Source organism: Lupinus angustifolius, chromosome LG04 (assembly GCF_001865875.1).
Source record: "Lupinus angustifolius cultivar Tanjil chromosome LG04, LupAngTanjil_v1.0, whole genome shotgun sequence".
NCBI classification, from domain to species: Eukaryota; Viridiplantae; Streptophyta; class Magnoliopsida; order Fabales; family Fabaceae; genus Lupinus; species Lupinus angustifolius.
In genome coordinates, this window is record NC_032012.1 from 23,240,688 (window position 1) to 23,261,216 (window position 20,529).

The 20,529-nt window shown below is 31.3% G+C and overlaps 3 protein-coding genes across 3 annotated transcripts in view; all 3 read right to left on the reverse strand.

Annotated features, from left to right (window-relative positions):
* The window catches only part of LOC109344736 (protein RNA-directed DNA methylation 3-like), a 7,740-nt gene extending 6,397 nt beyond the window's left edge, over window positions 1-1,343 (reverse strand). Inside the window, exon 1 of the mRNA XM_019583491.1 lies at window positions 1,284-1,343. Coding sequence (XP_019439036.1) covers window positions 1,284-1,343 — 60 coding nt within the window. The remainder of the gene's footprint in view (window positions 1-1,283) is intronic.
* On the reverse strand, window positions 2,097-3,959 carry LOC109346331 (protein NUCLEAR FUSION DEFECTIVE 4-like). The gene has a single exon (XM_019585828.1). The coding sequence runs from the start codon at window positions 3,872-3,874 to the stop codon at window positions 2,102-2,104; it is 1,773 nt and encodes a 590-aa protein (XP_019441373.1). The 5' UTR covers window positions 3,875-3,959; the 3' UTR covers window positions 2,097-2,101.
* On the reverse strand, window positions 15,797-17,763 carry LOC109344737. Its single transcript, XM_019583492.1, has one exon. It carries the CDS (start codon window positions 17,639-17,641, stop codon window positions 15,797-15,799), a length of 1,845 nt encoding a protein of 614 aa, XP_019439037.1. The 5' UTR covers window positions 17,642-17,763.

Genomic DNA, 20,529 nt, shown 5'->3' on the forward strand with positions numbered 1-20,529 from the left:
TTTAAATATAATATATAATATAAAAATTAATATTTTATAAATACATATAAATAAATATAGGGAGGAGATCCACTTACTGTAAAGAGTAAGTTAAAAAAATCTACTCCACATCCTTGTCATCAATTCGATGAAAATCAAATAGTTCAGATCTTCTGACTAATTCAAATCACGTAAACCATTAGATTTATAGAATGAATGACTAAGATATGAAGTAGATTTTGTTAACCTACTCCTCTAGTAAGTGTTGGATTCTCTCTCATATATATATATTGAATTACCCTATGAACTTAAAGAGTCGAACTATATTTAGCTCAAGTTTGGTTCGTTTATGTAACGAACTCAATTTCTAGTTCAATTTCATCTTATTTGATTCATAAACCAAGTTTGACGAGCTAAATAACGAATAAAGTTTCAAACAAATATGAAGTTGGTTCAATATATTATCAGCTCCGGTATTAATCACATATTCATGATTAACATTATGCATTTCATCTTCCTTATTTATCCGATATACATGTTTTATCTTTTTCTCTCTCACCATATATCTATTGATAGATTGAATGTTATGTTTCTTTTTATTTTATTTTATTGTTCGTTTGTTATGTTTTTTCTACCTCTTAAAATGCTTTTGTATAGTAGTTAGGCTGTTGTGATGCTTTTTCCTATTTTGAAATATTTGTTCTTTTGAGAAAATCAATGGTTTATTTATGGTTGTCAATGTTCTAATATCAATGCAAGTAAATTAAACTAAAGTATAAGAGTGTAGATCTTAGAAATTCACGTATTTGCCTACTACGAATTTAAAATGAGAAAATTTATAACCTAGCTTGGTTGTGAAAATTTTATAACCTAGCTTGGTTGTGAAATTTGTGCGAAGTTCCTGTTCTATTTTTTGGATTGTTGTTCCTATCCTCTATATTGCATCATTTGCAATTACTGTATGAATATCAAACAAGATGCATGTTCGTATAATAGTGTAAACTTCCATTATATCTTATGATGATTAAAAAAATTAAGGGTTCAATTTTTAGGAGCAACATTATTGGGACAATCATAAACCTTGAAAGAATTTAATTTATTACCAAGAAAGTGAAATATATAAAAAAAAATTAGTATGTGAATACATGATATCTATTTAACTTTAATATATATACTATTAGTCATTTAATTATTTCACACTTTGCAAAACGGCAAGTGCTAAAATTGAAGCGTAGTATATGCTTTGTGTATAGTTTTAATTTACTCTTTTAGAACAAAAGGTATTCAAGGTCCACAATATTAACCTTTCTGCTGACATGTTTGAAAACATATATGTTCTCATAGATTTTCACCTTCTCTCCCATTACCCCCTGAATTGCATATTAAAACTACTTACTATTTTGCAATCAAGTAGTTCTTCAACAAATTTTTGTGATCATTTAGTTTTTAATTCCTAGTAACATCTTGTCCCAACATCTCTCTCAATCCAAATAACTTAAGGTTTAATGTTGAGATAAAGTCCCAGATGATGTTTAACCTTGTCCAAACATCAATGAGAGACTTGAAAGCCTTGCAAATGAAAGGTGTAATCTTAGTTTCCCTCTGGTCAATGAATCCTTTATATGTGGGAAAGAGACGCACAAAGAGAAAATTATCAAGATTTTGATGTAGATCATGTTATTGTCAAGTCATAGCATTGAAATCTCCTAAGGTTAAGTTGCAAGGTTTGCATATATGCATTGTACCCATTACTACATAATTGACATTGATAAGGATGGATTTGTTAGTTGCCATTTTTGTTGACAATTTCTTTGATTCAACCAATTGATGTTATAGAACCTATTTACACCACATATAGCACAACTTTGATAGCAAAATATATAGTTGAGTGCGACCTGACTTACTCCGAAAATCTTATACTAGTTGGAAAAATAATTATAACCATAAATTTCTATAGTAAAAAGTTACATTCAGCTTTTTAAATATGTTTGTATATATTTATTATTAATATTTTTAAACAAACCTAAATTAAAAAACAACAAAACGATAAATATTTTTATTATTTAGATATAATAAAATACATTTTTACTATGGAAAAGCAAAATTAATAACTTTCTATAAATCACATTCCAACTTTGGGTTCTTGTCCGCCCTTGCCGCCTTTCCCGACCACCGCGGCTTCTCCTACAGGCTGCTCCTTATACCGCTGGTAAAGGTCACTTTTATAAAACTTAATTGTCCTAGCCACCAAAACCAACGAAATAATAGCACCAATGAAAGTCGCTGCAGTGATAATAATGAAGGACAGCTTGAAGCAACTTGCACCAACACAATTCAATTCTTGACCTACTTTTCTTAAGACCCCTGATGCTATCAATTGCCTATTAGCTTCTTTGTCATACAAATGCCCAGTGATTCTCACATTGAGAATATATAGCCCAATTGGACTAGCCACTCCTCCAAAGTTGTACAAAGTAGCATAATACTTAAGTCCAAATAGCTCCGATATTATGGCAAAAACTAAAGGCCATTGTGCACCAAAACAAAACCCAATAATAACTGAAGCTGCGTAGAGACCGTTAGTTACATCAAATGCTATCAAAAGATGACCAACACATGATATGAGGAGAGTGAAAGTAAGCATGAGAGTTCTAGGGAACTTATACTTTGTTAGACAATGTTCTGAAACAAAACCAGAAAACACACGTCCTAGGTAATTCCAAATGCTCACTAAGGACACAAAAGTGCTTATGCTTGTCTTTGGGTATCGTAGTGAAGTTCCAATTTGGCCCAAGTTATCAATTGCTGTTAGAGTACCACCAACACCACAAGTGGTAACGATGAATAATATTATCATGTCTATGCTGAAAAGTGCTTGAAGTATTGTATAGTCCTCACCTCTCTCTGGTGGACTAAACACATTTTCCCACCATTTTGTTTCTTCAGCTGCTGTGGGAACTCTTGCTGTTGAAAGAGAGCTAGAGTTAGAGTTACTATTCCCAGCTTCGGTTGCTATTTTCACCGATGATGGGTCAAAAAATGCACGCTTTTGGTTCTGCTGGATCTTCAATTGTTCACCAAAAACAACAGCAAGAGGGAGGAAGAGCAAGAAAAGCACCACAGCAGCACTCACACCATACTCACTTTGTGTGAAAGACACGTGTTCCTGCACTATAATCATAACAAGTAGAAACCCAGCAAGACCAAGCGAAATATACAAGAACTTGTAGAAAACACTGAGCTCATTAGGCTGTTTAACCGGCTTCATGTATCGAATGGTTCGAAGAAAAACAAAGGATATAGCAGCTGGAAGCCAAGCTATGAGCAAAATCAAAGCCTTAGTGTCATTGTAATAAAAAGCAAAGTAAAGTTGCGTGATGATGGCTCCACTAAGACCAACATAGCCTTTGAGAATGCCCAACACAACCCCACGGCTTTGTGGGAAATTCTTCACACACGTGACAAGGGACCCAGTGTTTGCAAAAGATTGAGAGTTAGCACCTATGCAGATGTAGAGACACATGTGCCACACTTGAGGTTTTTTTATTTTTTTGGTCACAGCTAGCCATATCATAAAGTAACCAAAGAAGTTGAGAACTGAACCCATGGATAGCACCACCCAGGGTGGTGTGATCTCATTGATTAGGCCAGAGAGAACACCAAAGTTGCCACCTAAGTCCTTGAAGAAACTAAGGAGGTTGAGAGTGGTTTGGTCATAGCCAAGTGTTTCTTTTATGTCTGAGGAGTATAGGCCAAACATATAGGTGGCTCCGGCGGCTGCCATGATTAGGAAGGAGACAAACACCACGAACCACCTACCGGTGATGACTTGGATGGTTAGAGTCTTCATGTTGGGCATAGATCCGTGAGAAACACCTCCTGTTGCTACTCTCATGTTTATGATAATAGTAGTAGCAATAGGAGTTAGAGTTGTTCTCAAAATGTGGGAAGTGGTAATCAATATATATAGACTCTTTAGTTGACTCCTAATCTTTGGGAGCCATACTTCTTTAATAGAAGGTTATTATGGATTAGGTTACCCATTTTTATATTATTTTTAGAAACAAGATATAATTTATGGTTGATTATCAAGTTGTATGATGTCTCATTAGTGCATTAGATATTCCATAGATCAAATGTAAAATATTTGGTTTCCTAAAACAATATTGAGAGACACTCATGCATCACCAAAAGGAATTGATTTTGATGGGAAATTCAACACAATAACAAAGAAATCTTTAATAGAATATATACATATATATATCATTTCCTCAACTTGCTAGTATATGTGAGAAGTAAAAATCATAAGCACAAGTCAGTCAATTAAGTTCCACTATGGTCAAAATAAAAATTCAAGAGTATCTCCTAAATACAGTACAAAACGTGCTCGACAATATATCCATTATTCATATGCAAAAGTTGTGAACACAAAGTTGCACAAAACTATTTTGGCTCGTCTTCTACCACCTCAGATGACTTCTCATCGTTCCAATCGTTGAGAATGAAGTACTAGAAGTTGTGAGCCTGTTATCCAAATTTCAATCCGATCCAACGGTGAACAAAGATGTAGTCGCAAATCTCACACAATTGCTATGAGTTCTTGTGGGTTGAGTTCTTTCAACTTCTCTCTCACTTTTCTATTGCCTCTTTTTATCTAAATTGATTGCACACTCTTACCACATACCCCTATACATTAAATTAAGTGAGACAAGTGAGATTTGTCCAATTTAGTATTTCTCCATATAGAAAAGAAGCTCAAACCCAATATATTCATTATTCATATACAAAAGTTGAAGTTTGAATAGTTTAAACCTGTCATGTTATCTTATAGATAATGAATTCTCACTAGTGGGTAGTTCAAAGTATGAACATGAGGAAAGGATGGATTGACTCTAGCTGCATAGGAAGAGTAGTTGGTGTTAGTGGCTTGTGGAATTTTCTATATGATTGCTACGGAGCTTCTGTTCATGAGTTTTCTTTATTGCCTTGGCTCTGCAATTTCACAGTGTTAATTTGTCTTTTACATCTAGTTGTAGGAATAGGTACTTCTCAGTAACTATGAGATAAAAGATATTTCATTCTAATAATTAAAAAATAAATGTGACATAATATATTATTTTAAATTTTTAAAATAGTTATTTCTCAAATACTGAATAGATAGTCACATTTGTTGTACGTTGGTACCCATCATTTCTGTCCATACCAGAAGTTGTATGGACTTATGGAAAAAACACGTGGGTGCTTTTTGTTCGCATATTAAAATTAAAAGTCATCTGGTAATGATAATATACAAATAATTATGTAAATAACATATTATCTCAAGTAATAATAATTAGTATTAAAGTATTAAGAGAAATATCATCGATTTAAAATATCATATCTGTTCTGTATTTTAAAATCTTAAACTTATCATCGATTTAAAATTATAATTATAGTCGATTAAAATCTATGATATAAAATCATTAAGTAACAATAAAATAAATTACATAATTGTATCATAGTTTCAACAAATAATCATTTTCAATAAATCATCATATTATTTTGTCCATGTATTTATCTTTTCAATCTTTCATAATTCAGAAATAAATAGTTGTGTGATTCTTCCAACCAAATGGTGAATAATATCAAAAATAAAACTTGAAGTTTTTTCTCAAGTAATTTTTTAGGATTACCTAATTGAACTCCATAGAATATAATATTTCCGGTTTTCCATTGATTTTAATTGATTAACTCATTTGGGGAAAAAATGAAATATGGTAATTATATAGATTTAATTTTCAAATGTTACCACTATTGTTTATTAAATTTTATTTTTAATACTATCAGACATATTTATGAAGGATGGAATTGCTTTTTCTAATTTCATTGATCAATCATACACAAATATATACAAGAAGTGGGAGTGGATTAGTTCACATATTTTTCCTAACATTAAGCTACCAATGACTTGAAATTAGTCACAGCTATACAAAAATATTTACAAACCTTCCTAAATTATCTACACTAATTTCTCCCTATCCTACTTTGCCTAATATTTGGGGATTTAATTTGTCCAGAATAGAGAAGATGCAGTACAGCAGCATATCTGTCACTATGAATGACATATTACCCTCCCCCTCAAGTTGAGGCATGCAAGTTTTGAAAGTGTAAAGTGTCAAGAATAGCACTAGCATATCTTAGCTTATGTTTTGATGAAGATAAGGTTCTAACAAAGCTTGAAGATGACTCAACAATCAATATACATTATGCTCATTTGGTCATATCTAGACTAGGATATAAATTGAGTCTATGATCTAAGTAGTCTAGGATGTGTGCCGTAGTAAGTGAATATAGGTTAGGTGAACCTAGATGCTAGTATCTTAAGTCATCTTAATTGAACTATCATATTCATGAGATACATCTAGTTAATCGTATGTTCATGCATATATCATACATGTTATATGTGCATATTAGGCATAATGTAATTGGTAGAACATATATATATATATTGTACATAACATATGAGAAGTTTGCCTTTTGAAACATATGCATAAATGCTCCAGTTAATCGATTAACGTGATAACTTAATCGATTAACATAACTGATTTTCTGTTGAATATGTGTTTTCTGTTTTAACTGATTTCCATGCTATTCTGTTAGTCCGTTAATCGATTAAATGAAAGTCTTAATCGATTAACGAGTCTGTTTTGTGTTATAACTGAAATCTGTTTTTGCTGTTGTAACTGCTGAACTGTTTAACTGTTTTCGCAACAGCTTAAACCACTTATTCACCATGCTATAAATACAAGGCTTCACTCAGAACTCAAGAACATTCATTCTAATTGTTTAGGGCTCTTTAGATAACATTTGCATACGTGTTTTTACTGCTTTTCTGCAAGAGAGTTGCATGTGTGAGAAGAGAAATTATGTTGTTTCTGCAATAACATGCTTTATGTTTCTGCATAGTCTCATTCATTTTAATATTGCTCACATGATCATGCATTAGATTTTGATAGAAAGAAATCATCTGTATACTGATAATTGATTAACTCACTCTTACATTGATGGCTTAACTGATTAGAATAAGGGTTAATCTTAGAGTCTTTATATTGTAATATCTTAAGCATTATGTGCTTAGTGTACCTTGCTTTTAACGTGTTTTGTGTAGTCTGGATTTATATCGTGGTGTGAGATCACCACAGAGATTGAAGTTCTTCACCAAGGCAGAGAAGTCTTGATTTGAGGATAAGATTCTTGGCTGGGGCTAGTTCGCGAGAAAGGTTTTTTCAAGAGGCGAAAGGGTAGAGTCAAACCAAGTTTTAGAGATCCTAGATATCAAGAAGGGAGCATACCTTGTGCTTGTAAATTGAATTGGTAATTGTATTCTTAATTCAATATTGTGAAGAAAGAAAATCTCCCTGATCTAGAAGGGGGGCCTGAATGTAGTTTACAGTGGACCGCAAACGAACCAGGATAAAAATCCGTTTTGCACTGTTCTTTCATTCAATATCTTTCTTCTGTTTTCTCGCCACGATACATTGAATCTATACTTAAGAAATTGGATATTTGTTTACTGCTATATAGTTAATATTTGTGCCCAAAAATATCTGAAATATATTTGTTCAAGTGTATCTTAATTGTTGTGTAAATTGCCTGTTTAGCTGAATCTGTTCTATGCATCAAGTTAATCGATTAAACAGTTCTGTTAATCGATTAACTGGACTATTTTTCTAGTAACTGGGTTGTTGATAAGAAGCGGTAAATTTTAACCGCCACACCTATTCAACCCCCCATTCTAGGTGTTCCTAGGCCACTGATATCTAACAAGTGGTATCAGAGCTAGTACGACGTGCTAGCTCAACCGCATCCTCATGATCCTAAGGGAATTGAAATGGGTTCCACCAACCCATTTGGCGGTGATGGCGCATCCATTAACCGCCATCCCGTATTCAATGGCGAGGGTTATGCCTACTAGAAAGTTCGGATGAGAATTTTCATTGAGGCAATTGATTCGGATATTTGGGTATCTGTGATCAATGGTCCCTTCGTTCCACATCACTTAGTGGATGGCGAACCGAAAGAAAAACCAAAAAGTTTATGGACCGATGAGGAGCGCAAAAAGGTCAAGTTCAACCTTCGCGCCAAAAACATCATCACCTCGGCCCTATCCTATGATGCGTTTTTTCATATATCTCAATGTCAAAGTGCCAAGGAAATGTGGGACACTTTACAAGTGACTCACGAAGGCACTAGCTAGGTCAAACGCGCCCGGCTAAACGCGCTAACACATGAATACGAATTATTTCGTATGCTACCGAGTGAATCGATCGGCGATATGCAAAAGCGATTCACTCACATTATTAACCATCTTATTGCTCTAGATAAGATGTTTACCATATGAGAGTTCACTAATAAAGTCTTACGCTGTCTTGATAGAAGATGGCAACCTAAAGTGACGACAATCATGGAGTCCAAGGATCTAGACTCCATGCCTTTGGCAACTCTCTTTGGAAAGCTTCAGGAGCATGAGATGGAGCTCGGTCGGTTGACAATGAATGAGGAGTACGATCGCAAAAAGAAGGGAATATCTCTCAAAGCTTCAACATCACAACCCAATGAAGAGATAAACGATGATGACTCCGATTCAGACATTGACGAGGAAATGTTAAATCTCCTTGTGCGAAAATTTGGAAATTTCTTGAAAAAGAAAGGAGGGCTTAGACGATTCCAGAAGAAAGAAGCGTGTGAATCAACCAGGAAAGGCAAGACAAAGGAACGCTTCACTTGCCACGAATGTGGTAAGCCGAGACACATGAAGTATCAATGCCCCACTTACTTAAAAAGGGTTGATTCAGAAAAGAGCACTCCTAGGGAATTCAAGTCAAAGAAAGCATACATCGTCTGAGATGTACCCGAGGAAGAAACAACATCAAGCACCTCAGATGAAGAGGAGACCGCGAAGCTGTGCTTAATGATGACAACAAATGAGGCTTGCAGATCAGACAACAAAGATACTTCAGATGAGGTATACTCTGATACATCATCCTCTTCTTCTGACTCTCCATCATATGAAATATTATATAATGCTTATGTTGAAATGCATGAAGAACTTAAAAACTTAGCTAAATTAAGCAACGAGAGAAAACAAATTATTTTGCTAAATGAACAAAAGATAAATCAATTGCAGAAAGAATTAGACGAATTAAAATTAGAAAATGAAACCTTGGATCTAATCTTTTCTTATACTTCATGTGATTGCTCTAAAATTAACTTATATCAAAATACTACTTGTGAGTCGTGCGAGGACTTAAAAAACGAAAATCTTAAACTAACTGAAAAACTCGCAAAACTTACAAATAGTAAACAACAATTAGACACTCTGCTTAGCAAAACTAGGAATATTGGTAACCATACTGGGTTAGGGTATGTTCCCCCATCCCATAAAAAGAAACCATACAGGAGACCTCTAACACGTCAATACAAAAAAATAAATAAAGTTAGAGTCCCTACTTGCCATTACTGTGGCACATATGGCCATACATCTCATTCATGTTATATCAGGAGATATGGGATACCCAATGGCGTTTACACTTGGGTAAGAAAGGGAAACAACTCCCTCATTACTAATACAAAAGGACCCAACATAAGTCTAGCAGATGATCTATTTTGCAGGTATGTCTTCGAACACACAGACAAAACTGGTATCTTGATAGCGGCTGTTCGAGACATATGACTGGGGACAAGTCGGAATTCCTAGACTTGTCGTTGAAAGAAAAAGGATTCGTCACTTATGGAGACAACAACAAAGGAAGAATCTTAGATACTGGAAAGATTGACAACTCAACCCACCAATAATCGAAAACATTCTATACGTAGAAGGTTTGGAACATAATTTGTTGAGCATAAGCCAACTATGCGACAAATGTAATATCGTGTCTTTTGATTCTAACTATTGTATCGTTCGTGATGTATTATCAAATAATGTTAAATTTGTTGGGTATCAAGTAAATAATATTTATATGGTTAATATGGAAGATGTCACTTCTTTATTTTCAAAATGTTTTATTTCAAAAGAAGATGACATCTGGCTTTGGCATAGACGCGTCACTCATATACATGTAAAGCATTTAGAAAAACTATCGAAAAATAATTTAGTAATTGGTATTCCAAAACTCAACTTTAAAACACAAGATTCCTGTGACATGTGTCAAAAATGTAAACAAGTCAGGAATTCATTTAAGAAAAAGAATGTGACATCCACTACTAGACCATTGGAGCTTCTCCATATGATATGGACTTATTTAGACAATCACAAATTATGAGTTTTGGTGGAAGCTATTACGCCTTAGTTATTGTCGATGATTTTTCTAGATTCACTTGGACTTTATTTTTAGCATCAAAGAGCGATGCCTACAAATCTTTCAAATGTCTAGCCAAGCAAATCCAAAACCAGTCTAACCTAAAGATTATTTACATTCGATCCGACCATGGCGGAGAATTCGAAAACTACAAATTTAATAAATTCTATAGTAAACATGGTATTATGTATCAGTTCTCAGCTCCCTGTACCCCTCAATAAATGGAGTTGTTGAGAGGAAAAATAGAGTTTTAGAGGAACTCACTAGGATTATGCTAAATAAGAGCAAGGTCCCAAAATATTTCTAGGCTGATGCAGTTCACACAGCATGTTATGTAATGAATAGAATACTACTTAGACCTACTTCTTCAAAAACACCTTATGAAATTGTTAAAAGTCGAAAACCAAATATTGCTCATCTTCATGCTTTCGGGTGCCAAAGTTTTATTTTGAATAATTGAAAAGAACTTTAAGAAAGTTTGTCTCGAAAGCTGATGAGGACATATTCTTAGGATATTCACTACATAGAAGGCATTCCGTGCGTTTAACAAATATACCATACAAATAGAAGAGTCTATTTATGTGCATTTTGACGAATCTTCTCCAAAAGAGAAGAGAAATGACAACTATATTATCAACATTTCACACTTAAAAATATATTATTAAATGTAGCTAGCAATTAGAAATGGATAAGGAATAGTATTTAAAAGGAGACCAATTTTAGTATTTTATTCTCTGTCATCTATACTACTTAATAAATGGAAAAACAAAATAATCATCCCACCATAGTATAATTTATGATTCCCTATTTTGTCCTTATTATATTCTTATTTCTACAAAAAAAACTATATAATATTATTATCTTATTTTACGTCATTATCTTCTTATTATGAAAGTGTATAAAATTGAGCACTATACCAATCGAAAAATTTAACTTCAAATTATAAATATTTATTATAAAATATTATATTTGTCATTTTAACGTACAAATTATGCGTACAAACGATACGAAAGCGGGTTAACAGACATGAAAGTGAATATGAACGTACATATAATTGTTACACATTATAATATATGATTTTTTAGTTGAAAATTAAATTTGGCTCAAAATCACTATTCTATTTACAGTATTTAGGAATTCGATTAAAAATTGGTTTTAAATTATTTTATTATTCTAAATTTATTAAAATACAGCCTTTCACATATTAAAATTAAATATTTAATAAGCAAAAAAAATGTCCATCATTATAAAAATAAGACGGTAGAATTTATAAATAAAAACAGTTGAAAAATATTTTATAGATAAACATTAACACGATTTAATATTGAGAAAATATTAGTTAAGCACCGACAATATTTTTACAATGTCATTACATTATTCACAGTTTATATTTACTCATTACTAACTTTTAAGTATAAGTTACACTAATGAATGATAAATGATATAATAATTATATATAAATTTTTATACTAACAAACATAAATATTACACTTTTAAATAATTGATATTCTTTTTTTTATATTAACCAGAGTATCCATCCTATTTAAAAATTAAATATGATAGTATTTAATATAAATTAAGATATCTGAAAATCACTGTTCTATTCACGAATTCGTTTAAAATTTTGTTTGAAATTATTTTATTATTTCAAATTTATTAAAATTCAACCTTTCAATATAGAAATTAAATATTTAGTATGCATAGTGTATAATACATCAATAGATCTCTAAGATGAATTAAAGGTTAAAAATTTGTTTCTTTTGAGCTATATTTATTAAAAATGACAACCACATACTAGAAAGAGATTAGTAAGAATATCCTTGATATACAGTAAAAAGAATAAAAAGACCATAAAATGTTCATCATTATAAAAATAATACAAATTCTAACAACTCATCATATTTGGTAGAATTTCTAAATATGAAAGATTGAAAAATATTTTATAGACAAACTTTAACACAGTTGAATAAAGAAAAAATAATAATTATGGATTGACAAGATTTTTACAATGTCATTACATTATTCATAATTTATTTTTAATTATTATTTACTCTTAAATATATTTTATATCAACGAATAATAGATAAAATATTGATTATATATAAAAAAAAAATTATATTAACAATGTGTATATATTATACTATTAAATAATTGATATTCAATTTTTGGTACTACTAATGTTACTTCCTCACCTTATGGTAAGGTATTAATTCGCTTTGAATGCATGACTACCTTTCTAACAAGTGTCGCTTTCAGGAATTAAACAATTGACATTTTGATTTTTTGGAGATCTAACAAAGTCTTAGACCAATAATATATCGGTGAATAACTAATATTCTTAATGTTGTACCTATAAACACCCAAGTCTAAACCGGGTTGTTAAAAATGTTTTCTCCATTTTAGTAAAATAATAATAATAACAATGAGAATATGGTATTATTTTTAATTTTTAAATAAAAAGAAGGAGAAATGGGCCCTCCAATTTAAAATAGGGTTGGAAACCCTAACTCTTCTCTTTAAAAAGACGAAGTTAGAACTACAAAAAGAGGGGAAATTGTAAAAAGAGGTAGCCTACTTCAGCACCAGCAGAGACATTAAAATTGAGGTTCTCGTGGGCATCATGAATGATGGCTACGAAGTTGACGTTGGTACGCATCATTTCTGTCTATAACAGAAATCGAGTGTATGGACTTGTTGAAAAAACATGTGAGTGCTTTTTCTTCCTATATTAAAATTAAAAGTCTTTTAGTGATAGTAATATATACAAATATTTGTGTAAATAACATATTATCCAAAATAATAATAAGTAGTATTAAATTATTAAGACAAATATCATATCATTCAATGTGTTGGTGTTGACTATTGTAATATCTTAAACTATCATTGATTTAAAATTATAATCAGAGTCAATTAAATCTATGATATAAAATCATTGAGTAATAATAAAAGAGAATTACATAATTGTATCAAAGTTTCAACTAATAATCATTTTCAATAAATCATCATATTATTTTATTCGTGTATTTATCTTTTCAGTTTTTGTCAAATCTTTATACAATTCAGAAATAAATAGTTGTGTGATTTTTCAAACCCTAATGGTTAATAAATAACATGGAGAATAAAACTTGAAGCTATTTCTCAAGTAATCTTTTATAGTTACCTGGTTGAATTCCATAGGATATAATATTCCTAGTTTGCCATTGATTTTAATTTATTTACTCATTAGGGAAAATAAATGAAATTTGGTAATATTATAGATATAACTTTCAAATATCAATATCCAATGTTATCACTATTGTTTCTTATATTTTATTTATTTATAATTATCTAGGACATATTATGTATATTTTTTTGCCCTTTTTTATATTATTTCTATTATCTTTGTAAAATTAAATTTTTATTTTAATAAAAATAGTCTGCAATTATATAACTTTTATTTATACTAATATTAGCCTATAAATACAATAACAAATTTATTGAATTAAAAAATGTGTTGATTATTGATTAAAACGGAATGAGATCTTTTTAGGACTGGAGTCTCCGGCAATGGAATGTGAAGGGTAAATAAAAACATAGAAATCTTTGACTTGTTATTGTAATAGTTAAATGCAAGTTTTCTCATTTTTCTTCTTTAATTACCAACGTGGAGTCTTGGCTACATTTAATATATGTTGTTTTTCATTAATTCCATGCGTGACAATAGCTAAATGGAATTTCTCCAAAGGGGTTATAGTCATAGGAGTAGGATAACTTATCTCAATTTGGTGTTCCAACTATGTCCTCCCCAGTAAAGAGTAATACGCTATTTAAAAATTCTATCTAATAAAAAGTATTTATTTCTGGATAACTTTTCTTTTCCTCACGTAACACTTTTTTATTGGGTGGGACAGAGTTAATAACACTAAATTATAACAAATCATCTCCATACTTCTATTAGTCCCATTTATGGAAGTTGTTGATTAATTTTCTAACAAGAACTGATATTCAAGTAGGAATAGTAATCTAATCAAATATGAATTTCAGAGAAACAATTAGAAATATTTAGATTCCTCTCACGTTCACTTTTATTTTTTCCTATAAAAAGTGTTTGGAGAGACATATTGTAAATACTCATTTTTAGTTCTTCATATTTTTTTATTTCACCAGTTTAGTCCTTAAAAAAGATCTAAAATGGTCCAAAATTTTCAAATGTTGGTTAAATTATTTCATTTTGGGTCAAATTAATTCCTAACCAGTATTGTATAACATGCTAAAAATGACTAACTTGACATACATTTAAATTTTTTTGGAACCATTTTAGATCTTTTCTTTTTTAAAACTAGTAAGATCGAGAAACATGAGAGACTAAAATATGTATCTACTCTTATTTTTTAAAACACAAATTATAGAGAGTGGCAAATAAGGATTATAAACATATAACGATTAACTAAGCTTCAACGTAAAATAATATACAAACAAAGTGTCGAATTTAAAGTGCAGACCAACAAGTTTAGGCATATTAAAGATAAAAAATTCATGGGAAAAATTCGGAGAACAAAAATCTGGCAACATGAATGGTTTTGAAGAATAAGGAAAACTACAAATAAATGAAAATAAGCCCTGGACATACATAATCCATACTTCTAGAATGGGAATCACATATCACAATGTTATTTAAAAATTCTACTTTCAAAAGTATTTATTTTTTAGTGACCTATCCTTTCCCTTGCATGACACTTTTTTATGAGTTGAGATTCTTTTCATTGATAGAGAGACAAATACACCCAAAATAAGAAAAAAATATAATATGATTTTACCCTCTTATCCTTAAGATATGATAATATATCATTTTTACCTTTATATGTAAGTGTAAAAATAATTATTTGTCTCTATATTAATGGAGATGATCCTAACTCCTTTTTTATTAGGTGGAACATAGTTAGAGACATCAAGTTAGGACAAGTGATCTCCATTCCTAAAAGTATAACCTCTTATGTGGAAATTCCATTCAACTATTAACATACATGGAATTAATGAACAATATCACATATTAGATGTAGCCAAGACTGTAAGTTGGTGATTAAAGAAGAAAATTGAGAAAACTTGCATTAAACTATATCAACTATTACAATAACAAGGCAAGCATGTTTCTTTCTTTAAATAAAAAAAAACTACCTAATTAAAATGTAAATGCCAAAAAAGAAGGGCATGTCACTTTGAGCGACAAGGGAAGGGAAGTTTTTCACTCAACATAGACAGAATGAAAAATATACAACACGCCTTATTAAGAAAATGTAGCACACATAATGTTACATACTAAATTGTATTCTAATGTGTACTAACCACAACTACTTCTTTGTCCTTAGTTGGCACTCGGCACCACTTGCTGAACAACTTTGGACATCACTTATCCCATAATTTTTTTGTCTCCCTGTCCCAGACCAATCAAACATCATAAAATAATATTAAAATATTAATTTCTTTTTTAAATGAATGAAGTTTTATGATTGACTTGGTACACCGAGTGGGACATGAATGGGGACATGTGATCCCCATCCAACAACTTTGCCATCTTCCACTGTTTTCCCTCTTTTCTCCACCCCTTTCATTTCATTTTCTGCCACCTTGGCCTCTTCCCTAAACCTCTTGTATATGTCACCTTTGTAAAACTTTCTTGTCCTAGCCACCAGTATTAATGAAACTATAGCACCGAATAAAGTTGCAGCTGTGATAATAATGAAAGATAATCTGAAACAATTGACCCCAACACAATTTAATTCCTGCCCTTCTTTTCTTTGTATCCCCAATGCTGCTAATTGTTCCTTAGCTTCTTTGTCATACAAATGCCCAGTGATCTTAACATTAAGCACATATAACCCAAGTGGACTCGCTACACTTCCAAAGTTGTACAAAGTTGCATAATATTTAAGTCCAAATAGCTCAGATATTATGGCAAATAGTAAAGGCCACTGTGCACCAAAACAAAAACCAATAATCACTGAAGCCACATAAAGACCATCTTTCACATCAAAAGCTATCAATAAGTGACCAACACATGATAAGAGGAGAGTCAAAGTTAGCATAAGAGGACGAGGGAATCTGTACTTTTTAAGAAAATATTCAGAAGCAAATCCAGAGAAAACACGTCCTAGGTAATTCCAAATGCTTACCAGTGACACAAAAGTGCTTGTGCTCCTCTTTGGGTATCTAAGTGAAGTTCCTATCTGACCAAGATTATCAATTGCAGTTAAAGTACCTCCAACACCACAAATGCAAGATATGAATAAGATTAACATGTCTATGCTAAATAGTGCTTGAAGAATTGTATAGTCATCACCTCTATTGGGTGGACTAAACACATTTTCCCACCATCTAGTGTCTTTGGTCAAAACTGTTTCATTCACTTTTGGTTCTAACACAGTTATCCCATTAGCTTCTGTTGCAACCTCTTCAGTAACTATTTTCACTGGGGAAGGATCAACCAATGCAAACTTTTTACTCTGCCATGTCTTATACTCTTCAATGATAACAACAGCAACTGGGAGGAAGAGCAAGAAAACCACTATAGCAGCAGTTACACCAAACTCACTTTGAGTGAAATGAACTGTTTTCTGTATTACAATCATAACTAAAAGAAACCCTGCTAGGCCAAGTGAGATATACAAAAAGTTGTAGAAAACTTTAACCTCGTTAGATTGCCGAACCGGTTTCATGTACCGAATGGTTCGAAGAAAAACAAAGGATATAGCAGCTGGAAGCCAACCTATGAACAAAATCAAAGCCTTGGTATCATCATAGTAAATAGCTGAGTATAGTTGTGTGATGATTGCACCACTTAGACCAACATACCCTTTCAGAATTCCTAGCACAACACCACGACTTTCAGGAAAATTCTTAACACAAGTAACAAGTGAACCAGTATTTGCAAAAGATTGAGAATTTGCACCTATGCAAATATAAAGACACATGAGCCATACTTGAGGTTTTGCTACTCTTTCAGTTACTGAAAGCCATATCATGAAGTACCCAACAAAGTTCATTACAGCACCAATTGCTAGCACCACCCAAGGTGGTGTTAGCTCATTGATTAGTCCAGAGAGAACACCAACATTGCTACCAAAGTCCTTGAAGAAACTAAGGAGATTGAGGGTACTTTGATCATAGCCAAGTGTTTGTTTTATTTCTGGGGAGTATAGACCAAACATGTAGGTGGCTCCGGCGGCCGCCATGATGAAGAAGGAGGCGAACACCACAAACCACCGGCCGGTGATGACTTGGGTAGAGAGACTCTTTATGTCTCCCCATCCATGAACACCAATGGAACTTGCACCTCCAATAACCGCCATGGTTATGATTATGAATAAGGTTGTTACTAGGTTTTGCTATGTACTAGGTATATAAGGATGTAAGGAAGTTGATAAAGATTTAAGACAATGATAAGTAGGCATATGAAATGGATTGGTGTTGTGACTTTAGAGTTGTGTCTTCTTGTGTTTGATATTTATAGAAAATTTTAGAAAACTTGGATAAGGATACATAATGATTCATTAAGTTATTATATGGATAAGCATATTTTCTCCATGTGATTTTTCATATCTACTTTTTTATAACTATTTATCAATGTAACTAGAAGGATCTTCGTACATAAATTAATGAAACTGGGAAAAATGGAATTAGAAGGATGTTCATGCATAAATTAGATGTTAGAAGATATGTAAATGGGTAAAGTAATGATATTATTGAGAATAAAATGGTATTTTTATATCTATTATGCAACCCTCTCATATTGTTTAAGATTTTTTCTCCCCTAAATTTGTTTCAGAAATATACGTATTTAGTCTTTTCTCCTTTTTCAATAATGTTGACAACTTTTATTTGGGACAACTATTTGGTAAACCTTTCACATTCAAGAATATAATAATATATTAGTAATTAGTTGACAATTCGAAATGGATAGGCAGACTAATTTTAGTATTTTTATCTCGGTCGTATTTTTAAAGATGAAAGCGAATATTCTCATGATTTTTATTTGAAAACAAAATTGGTAGTATTTAATACAAATTGAGTTTTCTGAAATACAGTATTCTATTTAGGAATTCGTTTAAAAATTGGTTTGAAATTATTTTATTATTCTAAGTTTATTAAAATACAACCTTTCACATAAAAAAATAAATATTCAATATACGCATAAAATGTTCATCAATTTAAAAATATTAAGCCAAATTCTAAAACAACCAATCATAATAGGGTTGAGCAAGATCCGGCCCAACCCATAGACCTATCTCAATTCGATGACTTAGGGACAGATCTGACAGTTCAAATAAATAAAAATGATAGACCTGATTAGAGGGGACAACCCGTAGTAAAAAAGGACGGGTTTGTGTCTTTGTCCTGGTCACCCGACTTGTCTCATATAGTTATATATCAAGATGAGCATGCAACCATTTAATTTTTAGTTTTTGTGTACTTCGTGTGAACTACAATTTAAGTTTCATTTTTCAATTAATAATTAGTTATTGTATTTATTTTTGTGTGAACTTTTGAATATTGACATGTTGTCATTTCAGTTTGTATATGGTTTTTTATCATTTACAAGAACACTTCATCTTATGTTGACATTTGACAGTTTAAATTGTTCTGAAATTGTTCTGAAATTTCCAGTACGTGAATGTAATAGTTTTTAGTTTGAAGAATGCAATTTATGATTTGTAGTTTATATACTGATGCATGTGAGATGCATGTTTTAGTTGAATTTATATACTGATTGTGATAATTTTGACTGTCCATGTTTAAAGATTTGAGAAATTTTTTATGTTTGTGACTTTGTCCTTTTCTAACTCAGATTCGTTTCTATATTGACCCGTCTTATTTTAGACTCGTCTTCACACGTCGCATCTTAATTAGGGACGAGTTCAAGTTCAAAAATTGATTCGATCAATATTTAAAGAGTGTGAGAGATATATTTAATCCTTCTTACCCCGTCCCACGCTCACCCTACTATTTGGTAGAATTTCTAAATATGAACAATTGAAATATTTTAGGGAAAACTATATAAAAATACCCTAAACTTTATGCATTTTGTAAATAGACGCCACAAACTATTTTTTATTCCTAATTATTCCTTAAACTTTAAGATTGATGAAATTAGTCTCCGCATAAAAATAATCAAGCAATCACATTATACTTTTGAATTTAGATAGACATAAAGTCAACAGTTTTTGTAGTCCTATATCTTACTTGATATTCAACAAAATATTCATCTCAAACTAGATTAAAATTTATAAAATAAAATCTAATGAATAAGGTAACACAATTTCAACAATAAACTATGTATGTTGTTGTAAGAAATAACATCATCCAAGATAAACTTAAATATACATTACGAAAGGTAATTGATAAACAAGGCATCAGAGTAATTTTCTTGAAGAGAGGAAGAATTAAAGTGACAGTTCAGGTTAACTTATCAACAAAAAAATTAATCCTATACACCATACAAGATTAGATATAAATTACATTCCAGATTTCAAAAGTAGAAGAACAAGAGGATGCTAAGCTTACTAAAATAGTACCCAATATTAAGAATACAAAACTATATGCACCAGAAGGAAAAAAACATTAGCTTTAAGCATACTCTTAGAGATGGATTAATAGAACATCAAGAAATTAGAGGTCATCAATGGTAAATACAATAAAAACTGTTAGGATAAAGTTTAAGGAGTATAGGAAGAAAAAATAGTCATAATACCTACTTACAAAAGACATAAAATTTAAGGGGACTTTATACATTTTCTCAATATTTTATATACAAACTTTAACACAGTTGAGTAACTGATATTCTTAAATATGAAAATTAATTATATTTAATTATTTACTTTGTTTGTTGGGAGAAGCAAAATTTATTAAACAATGTGTGGCTTTGAATATTAGTCTTGGATTCTTCAAAGATATCCTTGATGATAGATATTTGCAAGTAATTGATCGAGTAATTTCGTCTTAATAATTTTTTACTCAGATGATAGCTCTAGCATTGGAACATATATAGTAGGTCAGGTTTTTTTTGGGTACAGATTGTGTAAGGTTTACCTTGCATAACTATTCATTTTATACATAACCACCGCTAATTGAAGTTGTTAACTTTATGTTATAAATGATCTATCATTAATATTTTTAATTTTATATTTATACTTTGCAATCTTCACTGAAATTTTGCATGAATACATTTGTGGCTTTCAAC

What these genes read in the sequence shown, in the direction of transcription:
- LOC109346331 (XM_019585828.1), bottom strand. Translation starts at nt 3,874, where the DNA reads ATGAGAGTAGCAACAGGAGGTGTTTCTCACGGATCTATGCCCAACATG.
- LOC109344737 (XM_019583492.1), bottom strand. Translation starts at nt 17,641, where the DNA reads ATGGCGGTTATTGGAGGTGCAAGTTCCATTGGTGTTCATGGATGGGGA.